The sequence below is a fragment of the Zingiber officinale genome, chromosome 7B (assembly GCF_018446385.1).
Source record: "Zingiber officinale cultivar Zhangliang chromosome 7B, Zo_v1.1, whole genome shotgun sequence".
NCBI lineage: Eukaryota > Viridiplantae > Streptophyta > Magnoliopsida > Zingiberales > Zingiberaceae > Zingiber > Zingiber officinale.
Window position 1 is genome coordinate 103326030 of NC_055999.1, and position 26760 is coordinate 103352789.

A 26760-nucleotide genomic window follows, 5' to 3' on the forward strand; every position below is an offset into this window, starting at 1 on the left:
ATTTATTAAAATCATAAGCATAAATTATTAATTATTAATTATATTTTTTTATTACTTATTATTATCGCATAAGGCAGGAAGGGAACCAAGTCAAATTTGTGCTAAACCGAACCGGTTCATGTGAGTCATCCTTTTTCTAGCCTGTTTCTCCCCAAACGACTTCTTCTATTGCGGAACCGAGCCGCGCATCCTCCGTCGCCTCCTGTGACCATCGCGAGCCGCACGACCACCAGACGCCCGTTAATCACCCGGTCGAGAAGGCCGCCGTCGCGCAAGTAACCGTCGTCTTCCTTCCCCTCGTCTCCTTTCCCCTTGTCCTTTCTCGCGTAGCAACCGCAGCTACTTCGAGAGCCGCCGCAAGCCCTCCCCTATTCGCCGGCTTATTCTGTTCTTTTTCTTGTTTCTTAAGGACAAAGCGGTCGATGTTTCCCTCCCTCGCATCCCGTCGAGTCGGAGGACCAGATAAAATATGGATGGCAAAGAGGAAACTTTTCAGCCAATGCTATGGATTACCAGCCCAGACTGGATCAGGGTTTTCTGCCGGCAGATCGGTTCTGGATCAACCTCAGTGTGATCCTGACCCAATCTGTTTTCAGGCGCATCCGAGATGGTATTCCCACATCTCCAGTGCCTCTAGAGCCCTGCTGGATGGACATAATCAGCAGCTGAGGTTTGTTGTCCTGAAGCACCCTCTTAGGCCATGCTCTGCCATCAGTCCCTCGTCAAACTTTATGTATACTTCCGAGAGAACCTTTGCAGCTCCAGTACAGGTGATTCTTGTGCCCTTCTTGCGAATTGATTTTTAATCACTGTCTCTTACTTGTGATTTGATTGAATGTATTGCAGTTTAAACCGAAGGATAAACCATCTTCAGATTCACATGCAGGGCCTCGAATTAATGAATCAATCACCGCTCCATTTATTCGGCTTGTCTCTGATGATGGTACGCAATGAATTTTATTCTCCATGAAACATGAATCCTAAATAATTATCTCTTTTGACATATTATTGATTATTTCTTAGTTTATTTTTGATTACCTGGATTGATTATAGGGGTGGAAATTCACTTTGTTTTATGTTCGGGTCACTAAAGAACTATAAGAGCCAATATTAAAATAACTATATATTTTTAAAAAAATTATAGTGTATGATTAACTTAACTATTTAATAGGTTAAGTTATAAGACAAACATTATTATTTTTAAATTAATTATCTTCATAAACGGTTTCCTTCATGCTGATTCATTTATATATTTAGGTCGTGTCATATCACTTTCGAGATTCATCTTTGTTAGTCATGTTTAAGATTGCCAACTCTAATTGATTGTGTGTAAGTGATTAATCAATTATTTGCCTAGGATTGTTATCTTTGCATTAACTTGTCCTATCCATTGCAATGAAAATTTGTACTTTTCATGGTTTGAAATATCATATTGTGTAAGGCGGTATGGTTGAAATATGTAAATTATCAAAATGTGATGCTCATCGGTATGAGTAATCACTCTTATGCCATTTATGGTGATTGTGCCAATGGCTATTGTGTTATGTTGGAGTTTGACACATCTTGACACATTACACTGCATGCTAAGATGAATTCCAATAATGTTTGTTATTTTTATTTTCTTTGAAATTCTAATTAAATTGATTATTTAATTTCTAATTTTTTATTTTTAAAAGTAAATAACTTAAGTGAAATAAGATTATACGAGTAAAACTTATATGAATTCATGTCGACAATATTGAAGTGAAAAATTAATAAAACAATTTTTAATTCAATTACTAATTAGTATAGTTTTGTTAAAGGTAGAAAATCTAAATGAAAGAGGATAAAAACTAATCTAAATTTACCTTTGTTTGATTTAATACATGCTGAAATATGTAGAGCATCAATGCTACAGTACAATTTAATTCAATATTCCATTTTATTGCTATAGTCTTATTTTTATAAGTGAAAAAACTAAGTTAAAGGCTATTTTTACAAGTTAATAAACTAATTTCATGGGTGTAAAGGTATAAAGCTCATCTAAATTCATTTACACATGCTTCAAGATATGCCAAACCTTGCTAAGTGCCAACACAATACAGTGTTGAAACTTGAAACTATATGATTCTCGGTGGAATCAAAACACTTGCATGGAATAATACTTTAAAACTTTATCCCTAGGCATGTAGTTGCCTTCTCTTCTTCTTCATTTCCTTCTCTCTCCACCTCCAACACCATGTGTCAGCACTCCAACATGGTAGTGAACTTGTACCATTCTATTGAAAAAGATTGAAATTCTAGCAAGTGCTGAGATTTCAAATCTTGGTCTTTTGTGCTATATAATTTTGCAAATCAATTATTGGAGACATTTGTTGACACCAATAGTGTAATGTTATTCTTAATTGTGATTTATTTTATTACTTGAAATGAAGGCCCTGTAAAGGAAATCGGAAAAAAGAAAGAGAAGAAGACTATAGATGAGTAAATTGTGAGCCATTAATTAAATATTTAATGAATAAGTTTTTTATTTTCAAAAGCAATGTAAATACATATTATTTAACTATCTTATAAAAATAAATGTTACAAAAACATTTTAAAGACAAATGAAAATTCTACTTAACACAATTAAAATTGAATTAGTATGAACATAAATTACACAGTCTAATGATTAGAGAAGATCAATGTAGCCGATCCTAAATAGCTGTGCACATGGTGTGATTGAATGTTGTTTACTTATGAGAATTTGATTAGTAAGGCTTTGATTTAGAACATGTAATGTTCTAATATATGCCCTTTTACTATATGCGGAGTTTTTTAAAAAAAAATTAGTAAGAAATGCTTGCCATTAATAAAGTGATTGATGCTCAAGAGATGGAGTGAGTCTACTATTAATCCTCTCAGTTTCATTTCCTTTTTCTGTTATCAGTCTTTTGGAAAAAAATTTATTAGAATTTCTATAAGAACTGATAATTATTTAGATATGATTATTATTTACTTTGACTTTAACCTTTTCTTTTCCTATCCAGTATGAATGCAAATGTATACTAATCATTCCAGTGTAAATTGTAGGACATGGGATTGTCACAAGGAGGGAGGCACTTGATCGTGCAAAGAAGCTCAATCTTGACTTGGTTGAGGTACATATGACCATTCATAGAGTTTAATTTCCATTATTAATAACTAAATGCATTTCTGATCTGTGGTAAATTATCCTGTCCCTTCTAGTACTGTAACTATGTAACTTGTTCTACCTATTAGTATACACGGTGGGCAGTCTTTGACCTTCCCCTTCCTCAAAAGTAAAATACAATTTTATTTGGATTTTTCATTTGGTAGCCACATTTTAATTGCATCTGCTCCTTTTTTTACACTGATTGATAGAACTTAAAGCTTTTCTAGTTACTTTTTAAATATCGATTTCAACTGTAAAAGAGGGCAGCCCCGGTTCACAAAGCTTTCGCCAATGCGGAGTTCTAGGGAAGGGTCTATTGTACACAACCTTGCCTTGCTTGACAAGAGGTTGTTTTCGAGACTCGAATCTGTGACTTCTAGGTCACACGATAGTAACTTTACCGTTGCGCAAGGCTCCCCTTCTTTTTGATTTCAACTGTAATGTTCTTTAAATTACTATCATCTTAAAGTTGTTCATGATGAAGTATTTGTTCCCTTAGTGATTTATGCATGTTTGTTAAAACACCATTCTTTGATAGGCTTTGTTCACAATCTGTACGAGTATTGATTAAGATTAGATCTTTGGTCTTGCATCATTTAATAAAAAGAACCAATTTAGTTATCTAGATGATAAGTGTGTTGAACTCTTAGGATATTCTTGTTTCTTAAGCATATTCTGGGTGAAACATGGGTATACTAGTAAAGAAACAATGGTGTTAATCTATTCCATGTTAAACATGACACTTCCAGTTAGCTTGGCTGGGTTCATTATGTTTGGCCTAGTCATAATAGTATGATTATCTTCCTGTTATAGTAGGCAGATTGCAGTTGTATATCTTGAATATGTGTAAGTAGATTAATTTGACTGAAGTGGTTTTGTGATTTATGGTACTTTCTAAAAGATTTGTACTAACCACCATATAGAAACTTTGGAACATATAATGAGTGTCAGTTCCATTCCATCTGAGTAGCTGTGCTGGCTTATTTACAAGCTTACTACTTTGAGGCACCATTGCTTCTCTTCCAAATTACTTTTGGCTGTTACTGGTTTTCACTGTAGGAGCAAAATTACTGGTAGTTGCACCAAACATCAGATCACTGCTTCCTGTTTTTGTTGACCCAGCTATCAATTTTGGAGATTGTTTGTTGGATCCTGAAATTGATATACTTCGATAGAAAATGGCATGGTAAATTGGAGGGAGGGGACAAAGAACTAGAAGCGAAGACAGTCTAGTAGAAAATGGAAACTACAAGAAGGAAAGCTATGAAATGAATATTTTTGTTCTAAAAACAACCAATCTTAGATGAGAGATACTTGATCATCTGTCTAATTTCTAAAGATCTGAAAGCTGGTTGGATGCTACCAGTTAACTACATAATAGTACCATGAAGTAGTAACATAATTTTGCATAATACAAAGCATGGGATGGTGCCAAATTTATCCTTGATAGGGAGGACAAAGGAAAAGGGGGACAACAGCTTTAGGTGGAATTTGGGACGTGACAAAAGGTGGGCGCAAAGGTATCGGATACTGGAACATACTAGTAAAATAACAAAAAAGCTGTGTAGAGAACGAAAGGAAAATTAAATGAGTGTTGAATAAGTTTTGTAAGAGTGAAAATGTGGTTCTCTCCTTGCATAAACCCTGGTCCAGGTGCAAATTACTGATTGGATTGTTACATCTAGTCACTATGAGTGCTTTGGGTTTGTCTCTAAAACTGGCCTTATTTCTGCACTTATGGATTCTAAGTACTATTGGATTTGTCAAATAAAAAGATAAAGGAAATAGTGAACTCCTAAGGGTTTGATTATTCTTCTTGTGCCAGAATGCTTGTACAAGTATGAATATACTCATAATAAGAAGAGAAAATGAAGAGAATTATAGCATCATTACTTCGAAAACATCTATTTTCTTTGGAAATCTTGGAGAGATGAACTCATCTTCAAAGTCGAAGAAGTTCACATTTATCCATCACGGTCTGTGTCTTCATCAACATCCAATTATGTAAACCTCCATCATCTTTTGCTTTTATCCTTGTCCCTCAATGCATTCCTTCATGCTTTTTTAGATTGGTTGACTATGTGAACTTGAAATATTTTCCTCCCTTTTGATTGCATACTATTTTAGCAGCTCATTTTTAAGTGCAACATAGCCCTAACTTGCTTAATAACTGAGTGGTTTGACTCTTGGATTATCAGATCAATCCTCTTTTGTTACCATGATGATCTTCCTTTCCTCTTGATTAAAATCTTTATTGTTACAACATCTTGTTAAATGTCTTAAATCAAGCTTAATGAAAGATATCTGCCATTTTCCTTTACTATTTCTAAATTTTCTGTGTAAATGGAATAGTGCTCCTTTTATCACATTATGTGCATTTTCTAATTTTACATGACAGTTGACTAATTTTTGCTGCCATTGTTGTAGGTTCAAGGAAATGCCGATCCACCTGTTTGTAAAATCATGGACTTCCATAAAGAAAGGTACAAACGAGAAGTAAAAGAAAAGGAACGGACCAAGACCAAGGTAAAATTGTTTTTTCCTAATAAACTAGATCTATGCAGTTCATACAATACAATGAGTGTATTTCCACCATGGCCATGTGAGGGAAGTGACCTACTGATTTCATATCCCTACAATTATCAGTCATTCAAGATATGTAATTTCAATATTTTTAAGGACAAGTATATTATTCTGCATATTATGTAAAACTTATGAGTGACAAATTATTACTTTGCAACAGTTGAATCAGTACTTTAGCTCTTTCAGATGCTAATTTTTCATTTTGTAACAGCAATGATACTGAAATTAGTTCCAATCCATCCTTAAAACTTGGACATTATTTTAATATAATCTAAATGATCTCCAAGGTGGATAGCAATGGGATATACATTTTTGTCTGGGAAACTGATTTAGATCCATAAATTTGGCTTTATGTAAAGCATTCTTTTACGTTAAGAATGGGGATGCACATACTATTTGTTGAGGCAAATGTGTCTTGGGGAGTTTGTGATGTTGCAGACTTACTGTATATAATGTATTTGCTGGTCAGCTCGACATGTATATGATTCTTTGTCAGAGCTTCTATATGGTACATTAGTGATTATACAGTTCTATTTCGTCACTTATCCATGATGTTTTGGGATGCATTAATTTTATACAGAAGATGCAAACGAGGTTAGAATGAAACAAGTAAGAACTTGTAGATCATTAACTTAGTAATCAGAGAGCTTACACAGAGGTTTAAGTGGCTATCTGGGACTATGTTTATTAGAGTCATATGCTCTGGCCTATGCTGAACTAGTGGATTATTTCAATGACTTTTTCTTATTCTATAGATGACATGCAATAAGTGAAGAAGCTCCTGGATAGAGTTTATAATGACAATTTGTAACAAATGGTTGGGAAGAAAACTTTACTTTAATCAGACAACATTGATTTTGAGAAAAAGAATAAATTTTCAGCAAAAGCTAGACTTGCTTAGAAAATTAAAATGCTAATCCATAACTTAATATCTAGTTTATATAGTTTTGTTTTAATTGTGCTCTTCTATAATTATCCAATTTTTAATACTTTTAAAGGGGAAAAAGCTTTGATATGGGAAGAATTGCCCACTTGGGGGTACAAACATAATTGAATCTGACATAATTCCTGGACCCACCAAGACTATAGAATGAGAAAGCCAATATTCTTCAATTCAAGGCTAATATCATCATTATCCTTCAAACAAGATTAATGAATATCCATATTTTCTCTCTTTGGAGATGTTAAACCAAAGTCAATTTTAAGATTCTTCTTCTTTATCCTGTATATACAGGGTAGGTTGTTTCAACTTCCAATCAAGCTTGCCTTCCATCAATCTATTTTCTAATTGTTCATATTCTCACAATATTAAGCATAAATGTGACATACAACCAATTTCAAACTACACTAGTATCTAAGTTCTTTTTTTTGATCAATTGATTTGGGTGCTTGGGTTACCTCATCATCTCTGATTTTTTTCCCCTTAAAGCTGCTTCATATTCCCTTGGCATGCTGAGCTCTATAACACAGTTTTATTAGGTTAAGATCTTTTAGGAATAATAACTTACATGCCATTCATTTATTGTAATGACAAATCAGAGTTTTTCCTTTTCTTTTTGCTTAAGTTAAAACTTGAGGTTCACATCCCTTTGCAAAGTTGTGATCATTAATTGCTTGATGACAGCTGATCTAAGCTGTAAGGATGTTTGTATGAGAACTAGAGATTCATGTTTGCAATGTTATGGTCATTAATTGCATGTTTGTAAGGTCTGAGCACGTTGGAAGGCTGTATTTGTTATTCCTCCCTTGAATATGATCTAGTTCTATTTGAATTATGAAATGCTAGGTTTCATGTTTTGTTGTCTTATGTTTATTTGCCAACTTATGTAATGCATGAAAAGTTTACATTTCAAAATAAGAAGTTCCTGATTTGGAATTAGTAAAACTAGAAGTCATATAGTTACCTGATATCGCTCTCTCAGTTTTTTTCACAGAAGGTAGGGAAAATCGGTTGGTTCTTTTCTCTTCTTTGCTAACAAGTTCCAGAAAGTTAGTTTTCTTGTTTTTAGTTGGTAGGAACATCTTCCAGGAAATGCTGTTAATTATATATCCAATCCCTTAGATGGGATGCTCTTTTGAATCATTGATCAGTGATTGCACATATTGCTCCACTCCTGTTCATATCTCATAAGAATCCTTCTCATATCTTGCTTTCCTGATATGAAGAGCGGCTCATCAAAATCTGTCATGCAGCAGAAATGATAGTGAGGATGGATGTACTTTTATGTTTGTACTTGCCATGGATCAACAAATGATTAATGTATTAGCTTACTGGATAAATTTGTTGAAGTTGAAGATTTATTGAACACCATGAGTGTTTTTGGCCTTAATTCATTATTCTTTTAAATCTCTAAGGAGTTTTTTTGCCCTGCATTTTGTATCTTTTACTGATTTCTCTTCCTGATCTACTATCTTTGTGCTGAGATTTTTTTTCCCTGAGACAATAGTTTGATGACATGTAATGCGGTAAGGTTCAATCACTGTAAACAAATTTTGATATAGATGATCATGCAAAATTGTATTGGTTAAAATGTGTTTTCTTTTAGTATTCTTGACGGATCCTTATACTTGTTGATTGTGTTTATTTTATGTAGATGATCATGCAGTATTGCATTGATTAAAAATGTGTCTTTTTAGTATTCTAGAAGATACTTGATTGAGGATATTTTCCATTATTGTTTTTCCTATATTCATTTATGCACTTGAACTTATTCTGCAGTCTTCAGTTACATTACGGAAGGGAGAGAATAAAGAAGTTCGATTTAAAGGGAAAACTGTAAGTAGTTTCTCAGTTGTTGCATTCTTACAGAAAATACTGAGTTGCTATTTCTAAAAACACTTGATACAGACATATCTACTGCCTAAAATTTTTCATTATGTTAAAGTTGTTAGGGTAAACCAAGGTTTAAAATTTTGACCTGTGTCGAAGTTTCGGTCTCAGATCGGAACGATACAGTTTTGGTATTGTATCGTGCCGTGCTGATACAGTTTCGATATTTTTTTATTTATATATAGTAATTATAAAATAAATATGTTTATGATATATATAAAAATAAGTTGTATATTGATTTTTATAAGTTCATAATTATTGAATAATTTAATATTGTCAGAAAAAATAATTAAAAATAGTTTTATTTAAAAACTCGAATTAAAATGGATTTATTTATAATAATTAGTATATAAATTAATACAAGATATTACTTTATATATAATAATAATTATATGACTATATTATTCATTTAATTAATTATTAATTAAATAATATATATTTTAAATAGTAAAAAATATCAAGTAAAAAAATATAAAATAATAAAAAAATATATCAGAATATAAATATAATTTATTAGAATTTTTTTTAAAAAATTAGAATTAAAAAAAAAATTAGAATTTTTTAAAAAATTAGATTTTTTTTTAAAAATTAGAATTTTCTAATTTTTAAAGATTTTTTTAAAATTTTAAATGAAATTTAAAATAATACAAAATAATAAAAAAATATTAGAATATAAATAAGAATTATTATATATTTTTTTAAATTTTTAAATAAAATTTAAACATTAAAAAAAATCAGAATATTAATTAATAAAATTTATTAAATTTATTTTAATTTTAAATATATTTTATTAGGATACTTTAATTAGGGTTTATAAAAGCCTGTTTGAAATATTACACATCCTTAGGAATTGTTTAAATTAATTAAATAAAATAATTGGGAAAAGAAACCATGATTGATCGTCGCAGGGCATCTGGCAGACGCATCTGAAGGCGTCGGACGCTTCCAGCGACGCCGGCAGGGTCGCTGAACTCTTCTGGCGACACCTTCGACGCCAGAAGGCATTGCGTGACGCCTTCTGTGCCGAAGACGTCGCGGGACGCTTCCGGTGCCGCCAGAGGCGTCGCGGTACGCTTCCGGTGTCGCCGGAGGCGTCCCGTGACTCCTCCGGCACAAGGCGCCCGGCGTCTCCTCCGGCGCCGTTGAGATAAGGATGCCTCCTGTGCCGGTTTCGGCTGCTCGGCGGAATGGTAAAAACCGTTTGTGCCAGGCGGTACGGAACGACATTTCCTTCCTTGGGGTAAACTAAATATTTTGATGGCGATTTTTAATCAGATTTTTAAGTGCATGAATGGTACTGGAAGAGCTAAAATGTAAAAGATCGCTTAATAAAAATAAACTATATAACTTTAGTTGGAAAATGTTATTAAAATGTCTAGAGTTACTTCTGATTCTTTAAATCTTCAATAATGACAATGATAAAAAGCTGCATCTACCAACTATTTAGTGGTGGACATGCGTGTTTTCCAGCATGCTAACTTAAATTTCTGATTTGTCAAAAAGGAGATGGCGAGATGCATTATCTTATTCAGGTTCACTGTTGTTTGTTAAAACACAATATTGTTATGTTACAGGAACTAAAAGATCTAAAGATTAAAGCTGATTCAGTTATAAGATTGATGGAGCGGGGTTATAGGGTTAAGGTAATTCACTATATATCTTTACACCACTATTGTCAAGCAGAGGTTTTCTTATTTCTACATTTCCAAATTGTTCAGATAAGTATTCTCCACTTTCTGTCTTCACTTTGCTTTGATGTGTTCTTAATCACATCTAAAACGTTTTTAGTGTTCTGGTTTGCTTCAGTTTTTAAGTGACTCAAACAATTTTTTTTCTAGCTATTGGCAAATATATCTAGTTTATTATTTCAATAATTCAGTTTTTCTGCTGCATCCTGCATCATTTTTGATGACTGTTCTCTGCATATTCTTGGTGTGATGGCCACTAGTTGACTTACCTTACTATGTGTGTATATGTACTTCAGTCAAGCATTTGATCACTCAATTCCTGTAGTATGTGCTTACTTTAGTGTTAATACTTTTTAAGCAATGCTTATATATATCTATATATATATATATATATATATATTAAGAATCTGGACCCTAACTATCTTTGATGAAGTCCAAAATGAAATTACATTAATGTCCTTTTTTTCTATTCACACCAAAAATAATTCTAAAGTTTATTAGTAATTTCTATATACGCATCAATCAGGGATCTAAAGTTCAAAACTTAACTGCGATGTATTATTGAGAGTTTTTCTCATTAATCAATAAGAGATCTAGAGTTTAAAACTCAGCTACATTATTGAGAATTTTTCTCATTAATCAATTAGAAATTTAGAGTCTCTTTAGTCTCACATCTTAAGATTGACAAACGTTATATATATATATATATATATATATATATATAACACTGCGAGCATAAAAGCTCCTCTAAATACCTTGGTCCGGTTTTTGTAAGCAACATACTTTTCTCGACTTTCTGGCTAAGATTAAGTATGATATATTAAATTAATTTTTTTAAAGGGTGAGTCCATTATAGTAACTTGTTGTTGGGATTTTCGAGCGATACCCTTGCATTGCACTATTGCATGGGTCTGACGCACCCTTACCCAATTTATGGGCGATCTTTTGGCTAAGATTAAGTGTATTATTTGTTCTTATAAAATTTATATGTATTCATATATTATATTACACACACAACACGTGTGTATGATAGCTAGAGTCATCCTTGCATTGCACAATTTATGGGCGATCTTTTGGCTAAGATTAAGTGTATTATTTGTTCTTATAAAATTTATATGTATTCATGTATTATATTACACACACAACTTGTGTGTATGATAGCTAGAGTCATCCTTGCATTGCACTATTGTATAGGTATGACGCACCCTTACCCAATTTATGGGTGGTCTTTTGGCTAAGATTAAGTGTAGTATTTATTCTTATACAATTTACGTGTATTCATGTATTCTGCACGATCGCTAGTATATAATTGAGAAATTACAATTAATTTTCAGCATCTCTCTTATCCAATGGCATAGTCAAGATTTTCAATGGGGGTGAAGGGGCGGATTCAATAAATTAAAAAAATTAATACAACACAAAATATTTAACCCTTGGTTGAAACAACGATGCTTCGATCTCCAAAGCTTATGTACGACTAAAAGTCAAAGAATCATTTGTTATCTTGCTTCCTCATAATATTTAGGATTCCTACATATGGGACCTCTATTTCGATCCAAAGAACTATCCTAACTAACAACCTAATGACATAAAGTTTGGACTTCACAACTCTCCTTCAATTAGTGAAACATGAAAGAAAGGAACAATTTACTCCTCTTGTTGTTGTTGTGGTGGTTGGACAAAGGGGACAAAAGAGTTGCTTGTAGAGGGCTGCTCGTTCGAAAAAATAAAACGAAGACGGTTGCTTTTGAGAAAAACAGAGGAGAAGACAGGGAGCAAGAAGCAAACGAGGAGGGTTTTACCTTCTTCGTTAGCAATCTTGATTAGCTTCGGTGAGCTCGACAACGACTCAAAGAGACCAAGGTAAGGAAAAATAGGGTTCTTCTTGCGGTGCTAGCAAAATCTTAGAAAACACGAGAAGAGGAAGATGTGAGACTGCTCTTGTTGTTAGAAGAGGGCAATAGCTGATGTTGTGTTTCTTGTTTGTCGGAGAAGAGAAAGGAGAAGAAAAGAGCTCTCTTGTGCTTGAGAAGAGGAGATTAAAAAACTACAAGTTTACTACCGTTGGAGAAGAGAAGAGGAAGAAAATGGGGAAGAAGAGGAAGGGAAAAATAAAAGAGAGGGATGGACGAAGATACAGCGGGGGTTGCAACGCGCGTAGGGAGAAAAGGGTGAAAAAAGGAAAGAGAAGGTTTTCTCAAAATACCCTAATTCATTTTAAATGAAAGGATACGTTTAAACCTTAAACTTGATTAAGCTATAATGTTACTAAATCAACTCCAAATCAATCCCGGTTTGAATTAACATAATCTTTATCTCCGCGCCTACCCGCGGGATTTAGTTTGAATCCAATTTTAATTTAGTGCACTCACTTTGTATTCTACAATTTAGTTCATCCGTTTACTATTATATACCCCAACACACACGCATACATACATGCTAGGCCCCGCTGTTATCTGATTTGAGGTATTTCTTATTTCTTCGTATACCACATCAAAAAGCTTAACCTCAGTCATTCATTACTGATTATCACGACTAGCTAGACAGATTTATGGATTATGGAAAATGACCATTTTCAACACCTTAATTTTTTTCTTTAATCATCAAGTGACAATACTTGACTCACATTTTAGATTTTTTATTGCTGGCCTTAACCTTGCTTACTGGAATTGATGTTCAATGTTTGTGTTATGATACCTTTAAAATATATATATTTCTGTTGGAGGCGTACGTGAAGGGTTATTTAATGATTATTCTCCAAAATGAATAAGATTAGGTAGTTTCCCATTATCTTTTACAAATATTATTGATAGACTGTGGTATTACAAACACGCCCTTATGATTTACATATTTACACATCTGTCCCAACACTTTTCCTTAAGTCGGTTCAAATATATGCAACAAATGACAAACATAGGAAGTGAATCGTTTGTTGAATCCTCTAGCCTCTTTTATGGTTTAGTAAGCAATATGCTAACTGACAAACAAAGGAAGTGAAGATCCCATTACATTACACTCTTTCTAATGAAGTGATAATCAATTTATATGCTTTGTCCTATCATAGACTATGATCACACTAAAGCTTTGTTGGCTCTATAGGAGTAAATCCTAGCTCAGTCATAACTCTTTTACCAAATGAGTTTATATGCTAATAAGACATGGCTCTATATTCTCCCTTTGCACTTGATTTTACAGAGAAAGGAAGTTCATATGCTAATAAGCCATGCGAAGTAGAGTTTTTTTTAGTATCTTTAAAAGCGATGGGAAAATCCAAATCAACGGGGAATGGCGGCATGGGGATAGTGTCTAAAGGAGGCACTAGAGCATTTTCATGGTGTCACCTTTGGTTTTACACTCATAAAGTAGGTGCTCTAGATGAGAGAGTTTGGCAACTTAAGTCACAAGAATATCTATAGGAGATGAACATGATAACGGTGCAGGGATAGGAAGGATTCCCTCCACATCAGTCGATGAAGATGGTGTGGAAGAAAAGAAGAGAAGAAATCTCAAAGAAAATTACATCAGATAAAGGCTCTATGTGATCAAGGACAATAACAACAATACTCCTGGAGGCATGAGCACCCAAGAAAAACACACTTGATGGACTTAGGAGATAATTGATGAACTAAACAGGTGCAACCAAATACCATTAGTGAAATAGAGCACATAGCCTCATGCAGAAAGGGTAGTATAGAGAATTTAACCATGGAGAGTGGAGGATAATATACAATTAGTAAGATAACAAGTATTAAGGAGAGCCCCAAATGGCTTAAAAGGATAGGGAACATGCATGTATAGAGAATCTACCCAGAGAATGTTTTGTAGTCTTAACTAGGTGCTTGCCTTTTCATTTTGCTACACCATTCCGCTGAGCCGTATATGGAAATGGAGATTGATGAAGGATACCATTGTTTGAAAGGAATGATTAGAATGAGTGAGAAAAGTATTCCTTAGTATTATTCTATTTAAAACTTTGATAGATGTTAAATTGGTTGTAGACTTCGACACAAAAGAGCAAAAGTATAGAAAATAGTTCAGATCAATTTTTCTTTAAGAAATGCCATATTATTTGAGACTAGTCATTAGCGAAAATTGAAAAAGGTTAGAGAATATTTGAAACCAACAGTTGAACTTTCACTACTAGGATTCCAAACATCTAGATGAAGCAAAGCAAAGGTGTAGAAATACGTTTATGGACACTCCTTGTAAAAGATGACCTAACATGTTTATGTAATTGACACAACTCACAATCGAAAGATTGAAGACAGCAAACACTAGGAACCATTAACTTCTAGTGTTAACGACCAAGGTGACCAACACAACTATAAATCTGAAGAGGAGTGGATGCAGTCAAAAGAACTAATGAATTTGCAGACAAATTCCATGAGACTTGTTCTTATGCTAATCACCTGATCGATCCTCAAATCTTGAATATAAACAAAAGTGGCACCAAATATGACACAATTCAAAGATTTAGTAAGTTTGCTAATAGACAACAAATTCAATGGGAACTCATGAATATAAAATACTATAGTCAAACAAAACATATATAAAAGAGTAATATCATTAATGCTCTTAAGAGATGAGTGGAATCCATAAGTGATTGCATCAAGGTTTAAAATCTCGACCCGTGCCGAGGTTTCGGTCCCAGACCGGAACGATACGATTTCGGTATCGTATCGTGCCATGTCGATAATGTTTCAGTATTTTTTTATTTATATATAGTAATTATTAGATTAAATATATTTATTGTATATAATTTAAAAATAAGTTGTATATTAATTTTATATAAATTTTCAGTTATTGGACAACTTAATATTGTTAGAAAAAATAATAAAATATAGTTTTCTTTAAAAAAAAATTGATCTATCAATAACTTGAATTAAAATTGATACATCATAATATGCTATTTTATTAATACCAAAAGGAGTCGCGTGAATGAGATGAAAGCATTGGTTCTTACAACATTCTGCTTAGGTCGACTCCATAATTCTCCAATGCCCAGATTAAATAATCATTCCATGACATGCAATATTGATATTGATTTCTCCACATGTCCATTAGTGTGTCTCAATTCATCACTGGATGTTGGATTTAAACTGGCACCACTGAAATCGGAACGAGTACAAGTACAGGCATAGGATAAGGATAAAGATACGTCTCCAAGCTCTGGTATGATGGATCACCATATGATGCATCAGAGTTGTAATAAGAAGGTTGCGAGTATGATGAACTTCGACCAGAATCAATCTCAGCTAAACTCTCCCGCATATCTTGATAATTATGAGCTTGCTTTTGTTTGCCACCCTTATATCGATGTTGATATTAAATATCACTACTTTTAGCTCCATGATCATAATCTTAAGTTGTATGTGTGTAATCTATCTTACATGTGCATGGCTCCGGTGCTAGAGTAGAGGGAACATAATTTTTACCACTAGATGCATCACCACTGTCATCACTTCCATGAGTACTTGCACTGCTATCAACATCACTATCCTCATTTCGAACTTCTCGTCGGACTACAGTGTCAGAATGTGATGATATTTCGTTATTGCTATCATGTTCTTGCTTATTAATTGCATCGAGTGGATTTTCTCTAATTCTCAATTGACCCCTTCCCGTAAAAGCAGGAGGTTTGCCTTTTTCTTTCTTTTTAGTAAAAATTGCAGGAGCTTTGCTTTGCTTTTATCTATAGACTTTGGTTGGGTTTGTGATGTTTGAGAACGTCTAGACCGAGATCTAAAAAATCAAAATTCTTGATCAAAAGCTTTATCATCTTCTTCCTCGCAGATATTTCCTCTAGCTTGTATTTTTTCAATTTGTTGAGTAAGAAATTGAGATGGTCATGGTGGGTCTCCTGCTTCATTAAATAATGGATTCTCAACCTCAACAGCTCTCCAATCCATCATTAGGTCATTCTCAGTTTGGACAAATTTAATATCAAATGGGTCTACATCACCACTCTTGTTCTTCATTCTCTTCTGTTATTGCTCTTAGTTGAAGACGCATATTATAATGAACGTAGACAATCTTCTCCAATCGACGATAAGAAAGACGATTTCGTACTTTTGTACGAATGAGGGAGAAAGTTGACTAATTTCTTTCACAACCACTTGAAGACGTATGTGAGAGAATTCGTACTGCAATTTTTTTTTTTCAAATTTGGAGTTGATCCTCCATATTGTAACCACCACTCAGCTGTAAGATAAATAAGAACAAAATTAAAATAGTATTTATATTTGTTGACAATAATTAGTAATAATTTTTACTATATTTATCTGCATCCATTTTATATCTGCATGACATTGCAATAGGATCGCTAAAAGAACCATATGCCTCTCGAAATAATCGATTTTCATTAATAGTCTTAGTAATTGATTCTCTGTTTGTATGAAGTCTTGATATTATATGTCTGAGAGCCACTAATAAATCATCATTTGTCATCATTTGTGCCAAGATTATAACGGTATTGATATGCCGGATTGAGATAATAGCTACAATAATTAAACATATATAATTATTAATAATAATATTAAAAATTCTTTATCATTAAAAAATATGTACCGACCAAATGAATAGATTTTTCCATTTGATCATCCCGTCTTGTAGTGATTATATCAATGTAATGTTGATATTTGGTCGGTGATTGTAGACGCCTCTTAATTTCCTCTTTTGCTTTATGAATTAGGCGGTAAACATTGCCCATTTGTGGCTTCTTGTCCATATCAACTTTACGTAGAACAATGTACAATGGTTTTACTGTTATAAAAATATCTGCGATATAGTCCCAAAATTTGACAGATATAATATTTTTTTACACCTTCTTACCTTCGGTTATGTTAGAATATCGAGAGGCTTCCCAATCCTCAAAAGAGAACATGGCCTTCAATCCGACTTTTTTCTGATTCAACGATTTTAACAAGAGAAAGTGAGTGACAAACCTAGTCGCTCCTGGTCGCAGAATCTCCCCATCAATAAATTTCCTCATTAATCCATGAACCCAATGATGATTATAGAGAAATTTTTGTTAAAGATAGACCTTTTTTTCATTACCTTCTTCACTATATCGAGCGTACCGATATCTGTCATCATCAAATCGATACAGTGTGCTGCACATGGTGTCCAAAATAATATTTGAGACTTTTGCTCCAATAACTCTCCAGCCCTTTTAAAGTTGGCACCATTATCTATAATCACCTGTACTATATGTTTTGCACCTATCTTGTGAACTACACTATCCATCAAATGATATATGTAGGGTGCATCATGATAGTCTGTAGTTGCATCAATAGATTTATGAAATATCACCTTTCTATTGCAGTATAGTAGAAAGTTGATAATGCTCATCCGTGTAGGTTCTGTCCAGCCATCACACATCAATGTAACCCCATTTAAGTTCCATTGTTTCTTGCATGATAGGATCCAAATCTTGATCTCCTCCCCTTGTTCATCTAAATATGGACCAGCAATTTCATATGTAGTCGGAGGTTGAATATCAGGACCAGATTTTTGGATGTTGGACACTATGTTACGGTAGTATGTGTTGTTTGTTGCATTAGGGGGAATATGATTAAAATGAAAAAATTTAGCAATACTTTTACCGATTGATTTCTTCTTCTCTTTTGAATATGCATCATCAATCCTAGTCTGTTTGTAGCTTTGTCTGTAAATGCTAGTGGATCAATATCAAACACGTCTTCGTCCCATAGAAGGAAAAAATGATCAATACCACCTTGTGTTGAATTAATACGAACACTTGCACTCCTTCCTAATGTTGCTGTAGTAGTTTAGCCACTTCCACCGGCACCAAGAGCCACTTTTATGCCGCATATTTTGCTCATAGTCATATTGAGTTCGAGAGGCATTGAGAGCTGCTAAAAAGTCTTCGTCATTTTGAACTTCTCCACGACCTTTCATTTCATCATAGATTGGTTATTTAGAGTTTCGGCTATCAACAAGTTCACGTTGTGTCGTCGTTGTTTATACTTTAATGCTTTTTTGCCATCAAGTTCCTCTTTCATTGCACGACAAATTTCTTGAAAAACTTTTGGACAATTAGAAATATCCGGATATCCACCAGCAAGATGTTGTTTTAGACGTGTGACCCCACTGCCTCATCCAATCATATCGCAATGTAAACATTGCCAATGGAATCGATTTTCTAATCGACATGCGTGTCTCCAAGCTGGATCATGAGATTATTGTTTTGGTGTCATTACCTATGCATTATACAAAAATTAAGAATAATACACATTTCCAGATAATGATCATCATTTTATAATGTCAAGTATGTATTTATCATTGTAAATTTACAAATTAAATATATAAACTATAAAGAGCAATTTCTAAAATTTGAAATAATCTCCTAAAAATATTAATTCATTTTTCTCAATTTATAATGATCAGAATTGTACAAGATTAAATATGTTAATATTCATGGATTCAAAATTTAAATTAATTCTAAGATAAAAAAATATTATCTATAATAAATATATAAATTAACATAAAAATGTTATTTTATATATAATAATTATATTAATTAATTATTATTTATAAAAAATATAAAATAATAAAAATATCAGAATAGAAATTTAATTTATTAGATTTTTTTTAGAATTTTTAATTTTTTTTAGAATATTTTTAAATGAAATTTAAAATAATAAAAAATTATTAGAATATATATATATATATGAATTTTTATAATTTTTTAATTTTTAAATGAAATTTAAAATAATAAAAATTTATTAAAATATAAATCAGGTTTATTATAATTTTTTTAAAATTTTTAAATACAATTTAAAACATTAAAAAATATTTTTTCAGAATATTAATTAAAATTTTAATTTTAATTATATTTTTTATATATTTTATTGGGATAATTTAATTAGGGTTTATAAAAGCCTGTTTTGTAATACTACACTTGGAATTGTTTAAATTAATAAAATTAAAATCTAATATTTTTTTAAAAAACTAGGGCACAGGAGCACGCAGCGGCGGACAATGGCTGATCGCAGGGTCCAGTGGCGTTGAAGGCGTCTGGCGCTGCCTGCGACGTATCTGAGATGAGCACGCCGACGAATAGGGGAAATCATACCTTCGGAGTGGTCGCCACCCTTGCTGCCGTCTCACCGTTGCTCGCCTCACCGCTGCTCGCCTCGCCGCTGCCACCTCGTAGCTATCGCTTCACCTTGCCACTGCTCACCTCGCTATTGGTGCTCGCCTCGACTACTGATCGATCGCGATCTCTGGTGCCTTTTATAGAATTTTTTTTTACAGCGATCGATTAATCGTGACAGAAGGAATCAAATCGATTCCTTCTGTCGCGCAATCGATCACAAAAGGAATCGATTCCTTTTGTTATTGATCACGCGACAGAAGGAATTGATTCGATTCCTTTTGTCGCGTTTAATCGATCACGCATGGAATCGATTCCTTCTGTAATCGATCGCACGACAGAAGGAATCGATTTGATTCCTTCTGTTGCGATTAATTGATTGCGCGTGCTGTCGCGGATGCGCGCGTATCACTCACCGAAATTATATCTCGTCTGGTGCCGGTTTCGGCCGGGCAGCGGTGTTGGTTAGTCCTAGGAAAATCGTACCGGTTCCACTGTATAAAAATTTTGTACAAGTGTCGAATCTTTCCTTAAATAACCTATTGTGTTCTTTAGAAGTTAAATTAGGAATCGCAGACGGAACTTAACATCATTGATTTCAAATTTAACTTATCTGTTCTTAATAGTTTAAATTTGAATCGCAAGCGGAACTTAACACTATTGATTCAAATCTACCTATGTTATTAATTCCATTAAATATTAATTTCCAAAATTGGCTTCCAGGACTGTATGGCGAGGCACATGACCTTCTTGAATATGGGAGCAACCACCACCACCTAGACAAAATCTTTTAAAGAAAGCTAATATTTAATTTCCTTAAATAACTCTAGGTTAACCAATAAGAACAATCGAATCACAAATTCGAAAAACAAAGAAAACAAAACTCGAAAAATAAATTCGAAAAACTAGATCTAATGTCTCTTGTGTTTGGAATTCATACAAAGAAAAATAACTAGTATGATGCGGAAGAAAATTACTAGTTATACCTTCTCTCTGCATGTTAATGACTTCAAGATCTGCTGCCGTATTCCTCGCCTCGCCTTGGACGTCGTGTGAGCGACGATCCTCCAAGATGAACACCACCCAAAGAGCTTTCTTCTTCCTCCTTTAAAATCCAGCCACCACCACCAATTTAGGAACCAAAGAGAGCAAGGGAAAGAGAAGGGGAGAGATCCGGCCATCATGAGAGAGCACAAGCAAGAGACTAGAATTAGATGCCTCCTTCTTCTTCTTCTTCTTCTTCTCCTTCTCCACCTTCTTGTATCTGGCCACTTACAAGAACCACAAGCAATATGTGGCCGACCCTAGCATGATAAAGAGCTAGAGGCCGACCCTAAGGAGGAGACTAGAGAGAAGAGAGAAAAAGAATTCATTAACCCATGAAGCCTCTCCTCCCCTTCTTTTATAATACTTGCCCAAGGCAAATAAGGAAAGACTTTTTACAAAAAAATTAAAATCTTCCTCATGTTTTTCCTTTTCCCTTTTAATTTTTTCTTTTCTTTTCTCTTGATTGAATCAATCACCAATCATATATTTGATTGGATGATGATTTAATCCTATTGCCCGACCCCTTGCTTGGGCACCAAGCAAGGGTGGCCGACTCCTATAAGGAAGGAAATATATTTTTTTTTTATAAAATTTTACAAGAAGAAATTCTTTTATAAAATTTTACGAGCTCTCTTTCAATTTCCTAAAGTAGGAGTTAAAAAAAGAAAGTTTTAAAAAATTAAAATCATGTTTTAAAATTTAAAACTTCTCTTATAAAATTTCCTTTTAAACATGGTGATAGAAAATTTAAATTTTAAAACTTCTCTTCCTTTTTTCCTAAACCATGAGGATGGTTTAAAAAGGAAAGTTTTAAAACTTTTAAACTTTCTTTTAAAACATGTGGCCTAATTCAAATAAGGAAAATTTTTTAAATTTAAAATCTCTCTTTTAAAACTTGTAGTTTTCTACAAAGAGAAGATTTTAAAAATTCAAAAACACCCCTCCTTATTTTGAATTATTGTGGCCGGCCCCCTCTTGCTTGGGCACCAAGCAAGGGGTCGACCCCCTTAAGAGGACAATGTGGCCGGCCCTTGCTTGGTCACCCAGCATTGGGCCGACCCCCTTGAACACCAAGATGGGCTTATATTTGGATGGACTTAAGGCTTTAATGAGGCTACAACAGGGACCTAGAGGAGAAATTTGTTTTGGCCTTCCGATGAGCTCAAGTATCCCGTGTTCGCCCCGAACTCACAACTCAAGTTCATCGATAATAACTCATTCCACTAGAGAGTTATTATCGCACTACCGCACCAATCCCAAATTACATTATGAGCTCCTTCTTATCATGAGTGTGTTAGTCTCTATTTAAGATTACGAATGCCCACTAATTAAGTAAGTTACTGACAACTTACTTAATTAATATCTAGCTCCAAGAGTAGTACCACTCAATCTCATCGTCATGTTGGACTAAGTCCAACCGGTTTAACATGACAATCCTTATGAGCTCCTCTTGGGGTCATTCTCAACATAGATTACTAGGACACAGTTTCCTTCTATAATCAACAACACACACTATAAGTAATATCATTTCCCAACTTATCGGACTTATTGACTTATCGAGTTAAATCTCACCCATTAATAAGTCAAAGAAATCAATACTAAATATATGTGTTTGTTATTATATTAGGATTAAGAGCACACACTTCCATAATAACTAAGGTCTAGTTCTTTTATAAAGTTAGTGCAAAAAGAACTTACCTAAAATGGTCCTACTCAATACACTTGGAGTGTATCAGTGTAATTTATTAGTTAAGATAAACTAATACTTAATTACACTACGACTACTTCAACGGTTTGTTCGTTTCCATCTTAGTCGCGAGCAACTGTTTATAATTTATAAAGAACTGACAACATGATCTTCTGTGTGTGACACCACACACCATGTTGTCTACTATATAAATTAATTGAACAAATTACATTTATCAAATAAATGTAGATATTTGACCATTGTGATTTTTTATTTCTAAATAAATATTTATACAAAAACTAGGCTTTTAGTATACACTCTAACAAACGGAACGATAAAAATCGTCCGTGCAGCTCGGCACGGAACGGTATTCGTTTCCTTGGATTGCATTACTATAAATATGCTTAATGACCCTTGAGCCTAGAAGAATAATTGGTCCGAGTAAACGAGGTTGCTAGCTAAGATGATCAATTGATCTCTGCGTTGGAGATGCTTGGAATAATCATTTATAAGGACTATGACAGTGGAACTTGTTTGAGCTTGTTGGGAGTCCTAAATCAAGTAGCATGGACAGTATGAAATAAGTGATCAAGAGTAGGGTTGAATGTTTCAACGATTAAAATATTATTTCGTGCCGGGCGGTACGGACGATTTTTACTGTGGACATAGGAGTGAAACCGGTACAGCATGCGCGACAATTTCGCGTACACGGTGCATCAAGTGACATAAGGAATTGAGCACGCTTCACACGTCACGCGACAGAAGGAATCACGACAGATGCGCGACATAAGGAACCACGACACGAGCACTCTTTGCAAAAGTACTGTGCGCTGAAAGCGTCGCTAGATGCCTCAGGCAGTGCCAGATGACTTCAAATAGACTTTTAAAAACTCTAATTAAATTATCCCAATAAAATATATTTAAAATTAATAAATTATATTAGTTGATATTCTGAATTTGTTCTAATTTAAATTTTATTTAAAAATTCTTAAAAAATTTCTAATAAATAAGATTTATATTTTGATAATTTTTTTTATTTTGTATTTTTTACTGTTTTACTAATATTCTGATTTTTTTATTATTTTAAATATATATATTATTTAAATTAATAATTAATTAAATGAATAAATAGTTAATGTATATAATTATTATTATATAAAGCAATATCTTTGTAGAACTATGAAGTTGATCTAAGCAGAATGTTGTAACCAATACTTTCATCTAATTCTCGTCACTCCTTTTGGTATTAGTAAGGTAAATATATTAATTTTAATTCGAGTTATTGATAAAATAATTTTTTAAAAAGAAAATTATATTTAATTATTTTTCTAACAATATTAAGTTGTTCAATAATTGAAAACTTATATAAAATCAATATACAACTTTTTTATATTTATCTAATCATTACTATATATAAATAAAAAAATATTGAAATTGTAATGACACGATATCGAAATAGTATTGTTCCAATCTGGGACTGAAACCTTGGTATAGGTCGAGATTTTAAACCTTGGTATATTCATGAACGAACTTGGTATTCAATTCAATAAACTCTTTTATATTCGTTCACTAATAAAAATATATAAAATAATAAGCTTGAACACTAGTAAGCTATTTTCTTAATGTTCAACAAAGTTGATGAAAAATTTATGAATAAATTTATTTATTAACTCATGTAAAATTTAATTAGAAATTTATTTCTATTTTTTTATTCAAATACATAAATAAATATAGTAATTTATAAATTTTTATAATTTTAAATTATTCATAATATGATAAAAATAAGAAAATAATATAAGCTTCACCGATTAGATAAATGTTTAACCTAGTTTACATGGATAAACAATGTTGTTAGTTGAGCTTTGATTAAAAGCTCTCTTTTGAAAAAGTTGAGGGTTGCTACGATTCAGAATCAATAAGACTAAACAAATCGCACAACCTAAAAGAAAACTTGGATTTTTTTTGTTTGGCATCGATTTTGGATGGCTTTCAGGTTAAGGGTCCATGACATGACTTAATCTTAACCATATCTGCTTAAATCTTGATTGGAATACTAAAAGTTGCCATGAAGCTATCTAGAATGTGTTCAACATGTATGGAACAGTCACCCATTTTGCAATTTGCTAGGACATTTAAGAAACTTGAGAACTTGACCTGTTCAGTTGGTTCTCTGGTTTATCTCTGGCCTCAGATGAAATTATGTTTTGACTTCAAAACCTGACCTGATGCCAGCTCATTGCACATGTATAGCCTTCAAGCTAAATTCAACAGACATGAATCAGAATTTCAACCAAAATCAATCCTACTATACCAAGTTTATAAGATGCAATTGCAGTACTTGAAAATGTTATATTGTGGAAACTTAAATTAAACGAACAGATGCTCACATTTTCCTGGTGCAACTGTGCCTGTATCCATACCTAGTTAGAATGGTTCGTATTCTTTTTGGCAACCATGGAAAATGTAAGATAAAATGATCACAGGGCTAAGTCTTCGGTTCAAGACAAAAAACATGAAAAATTCAGCGTTGGATTTGAGCTAAAAAGCCCGTCTGACCTGTAAACACCTTTAGATGCCATCCCTTTCCAAGTAGAAAAGACCAATGGGTTCACAAAAATTGTAAATGAATGATTCATGCTCCATCTGCAATATATTTTTTCCCATACTTTCCCTCTCTTCTCATCTCCCCTCCTATATTTCCGCCCAAGTAAAGCTGGCCTTAATGTAATAATGAGTACAAAGACTTTTCTACTTGAACCAGATCTGAAACCAAATAAGGACATGATTTCCAGTTTGGGCAGGTCAAAAGAGATGTATGAGACTTATTATACTTCTGGCTGTGTATTTCATGCACTTATTCTGATGTTTTTTTTTTTGGGGGCAACAGTGCACAGCTGTGTCAACAGGCAAAGAAGGGGAAGATTTGGATGAGCTCCTATCACGGCTTTTACCTCTGGTGAGTGCCCTATTTTTGATGTTTTCTACTAACCCATTGAAGCAATCTGAGAACTAAGCGACGATTCATTTTTTCATCCCATGTTTTTGGTTAAATATTAATTCCATTGATAATCATTACTTAGTAACCTTGTTGGACATTCTCCAAGCCAGATTGAAGACGTTGCAAATGTAGAAAGTGGTCCACATGTGGTTTCTGGGCAAGCTTACGTGATAGTTAGACACATGAAGTTTTGTACAAAGAAATCTGGAAAGAAACTCAGCGAGGTTGTGGATGCAGTATCTAAAGGACTACCTGGTACTGTTTCTCGCACAGATGCAGTAGCTAGCAATGCAAGCCAAGATGGAGAGGCAGTCCTAAGCGAAGAAAAATGGGAGACTATTGATTCCCCTCTGGAGACAGAGGATGAAGCCCTAGCAGAAACCATTAATACGAATAATGCAACTTCTCATTCTCATTCAATGCAAAAGAATATCAGTGGCCTTTTTCATCAAAAGGATCCTTTTCCTCCAGGTGCTAGTGGTTTTGCAGCTCAAGGGGCAGGACAAGGCTCTTCCAGATTTGCTTTAGGTATGTCCAAGGAGCCCTCTGTTGCTGAAAATAATCGATATGCTGGTTTTACAGCTCAAGGGGCAGGACAAGGCTCTTCCAGATCTGCTTTAGGTATGTCCAATGAGCCCTCTGTTGCTGAAAATAATCGATATGCCAAACGAACTGAAGTGATGGATCAGTTTCAGCATCAGAATGTGATGAACAGAAGTAATGCAGCACCTTATCCAAGAGCACCAAGATATGATGTTAAGGTGCAGCAAGAGCCAATAAGAAGAGGTCAAGTGCATCAGTTTGATCCAAATCAAGGACCTTTGAGAGCTACGAAAGCTCCTGATTCTGGTGATCACCATAGATTTGGTGTGAATACGAGTAAACCCTGTGATGGTGATTCTCATAGACCACCAAACTATGGTAATTTTACTACTCAGAAAGCTGCCCCCCATAGTCAACATAGAAACTCAGATGAGACACTTCAAAAGCAAAGAACTGTAACACCAATATTTGGGAATTTGGGAGCTACTAAATCTCCTGATTCTGGTGATCACCATAGATTTGGAGGTGGGAACGTGAGTAAACCTAGTGATGGTGGGTCTCATAGACCAAGCTATGGAAATTTTACTACTCAGAAAGCTACTCCCCATAGTCAACATAGAAACTCAGATGAGAAACTTGAAAAAGAAAGAACTGTAACACCAATATTTGGGAACTTTCTCTCTAAAAAGCCTGCTGGTGCTGCCAGTGATCAAAATCTAGGAGATGATTCTGCCCCCGACAAGTCCAGTTACTCTCCCGTAACATCAAAATATGGGATTTTTAGTGCTTCAAAAGTCGCTTCACCCCGTAACTAAAGAAACTTGGTTTGCTGACATTTGTTTTCAAATATTCACTTTTGGTGGCCGACTCTAACTTTGACAAGGATTGAGAAGGCCAGAACCATGAGAGCCAGAAAACTAAAGTGACTGGCATCACCGATCATTTTTATGAAACAAAATATTCATTGTAATAAAATTGCGAGTGTATGTCCAAGGTATAAATTTTTTCCGAAGCTATCTTTTTGTGTACAATGATATGGTAGATTGACCGGGTTAGATATATTTAGGCTTGATCGGCTTATTTAGGCGTCGTGCCAAATCTGGCTTGGCATG

The 26760-nt window shown here is 33.7% G+C and overlaps 1 protein-coding gene and 2 pseudogenes across 1 annotated transcript; all 3 read left to right on the top strand.

The window, feature by feature from the left end:
• Nucleotides 1–109: 109 nt before the first annotated feature.
• On the top strand, nucleotides 110–26664 carry LOC122006631 (translation initiation factor IF3-1, mitochondrial-like). Its single transcript, XM_042562199.1, has 9 exons — nucleotides 110–275; nucleotides 410–770; nucleotides 847–943; nucleotides 3052–3119; nucleotides 5582–5680; nucleotides 8457–8513; nucleotides 10142–10210; nucleotides 24995–25063; nucleotides 25216–26664. Exons 2-9 carry the CDS (start codon nucleotides 423–425, stop codon nucleotides 26461–26463), a joined length of 2055 nt encoding a protein of 684 aa, XP_042418133.1. The 5' UTR covers nucleotides 110–275; nucleotides 410–422; the 3' UTR covers nucleotides 26464–26664.
• On the top strand, nucleotides 11035–11180 carry LOC122007539 (annotated as a pseudogene).
• Nucleotides 11310–11465, top strand: LOC122007674 (annotated as a pseudogene).
• Nucleotides 26665–26760: the final 96 nt, after the last annotated feature.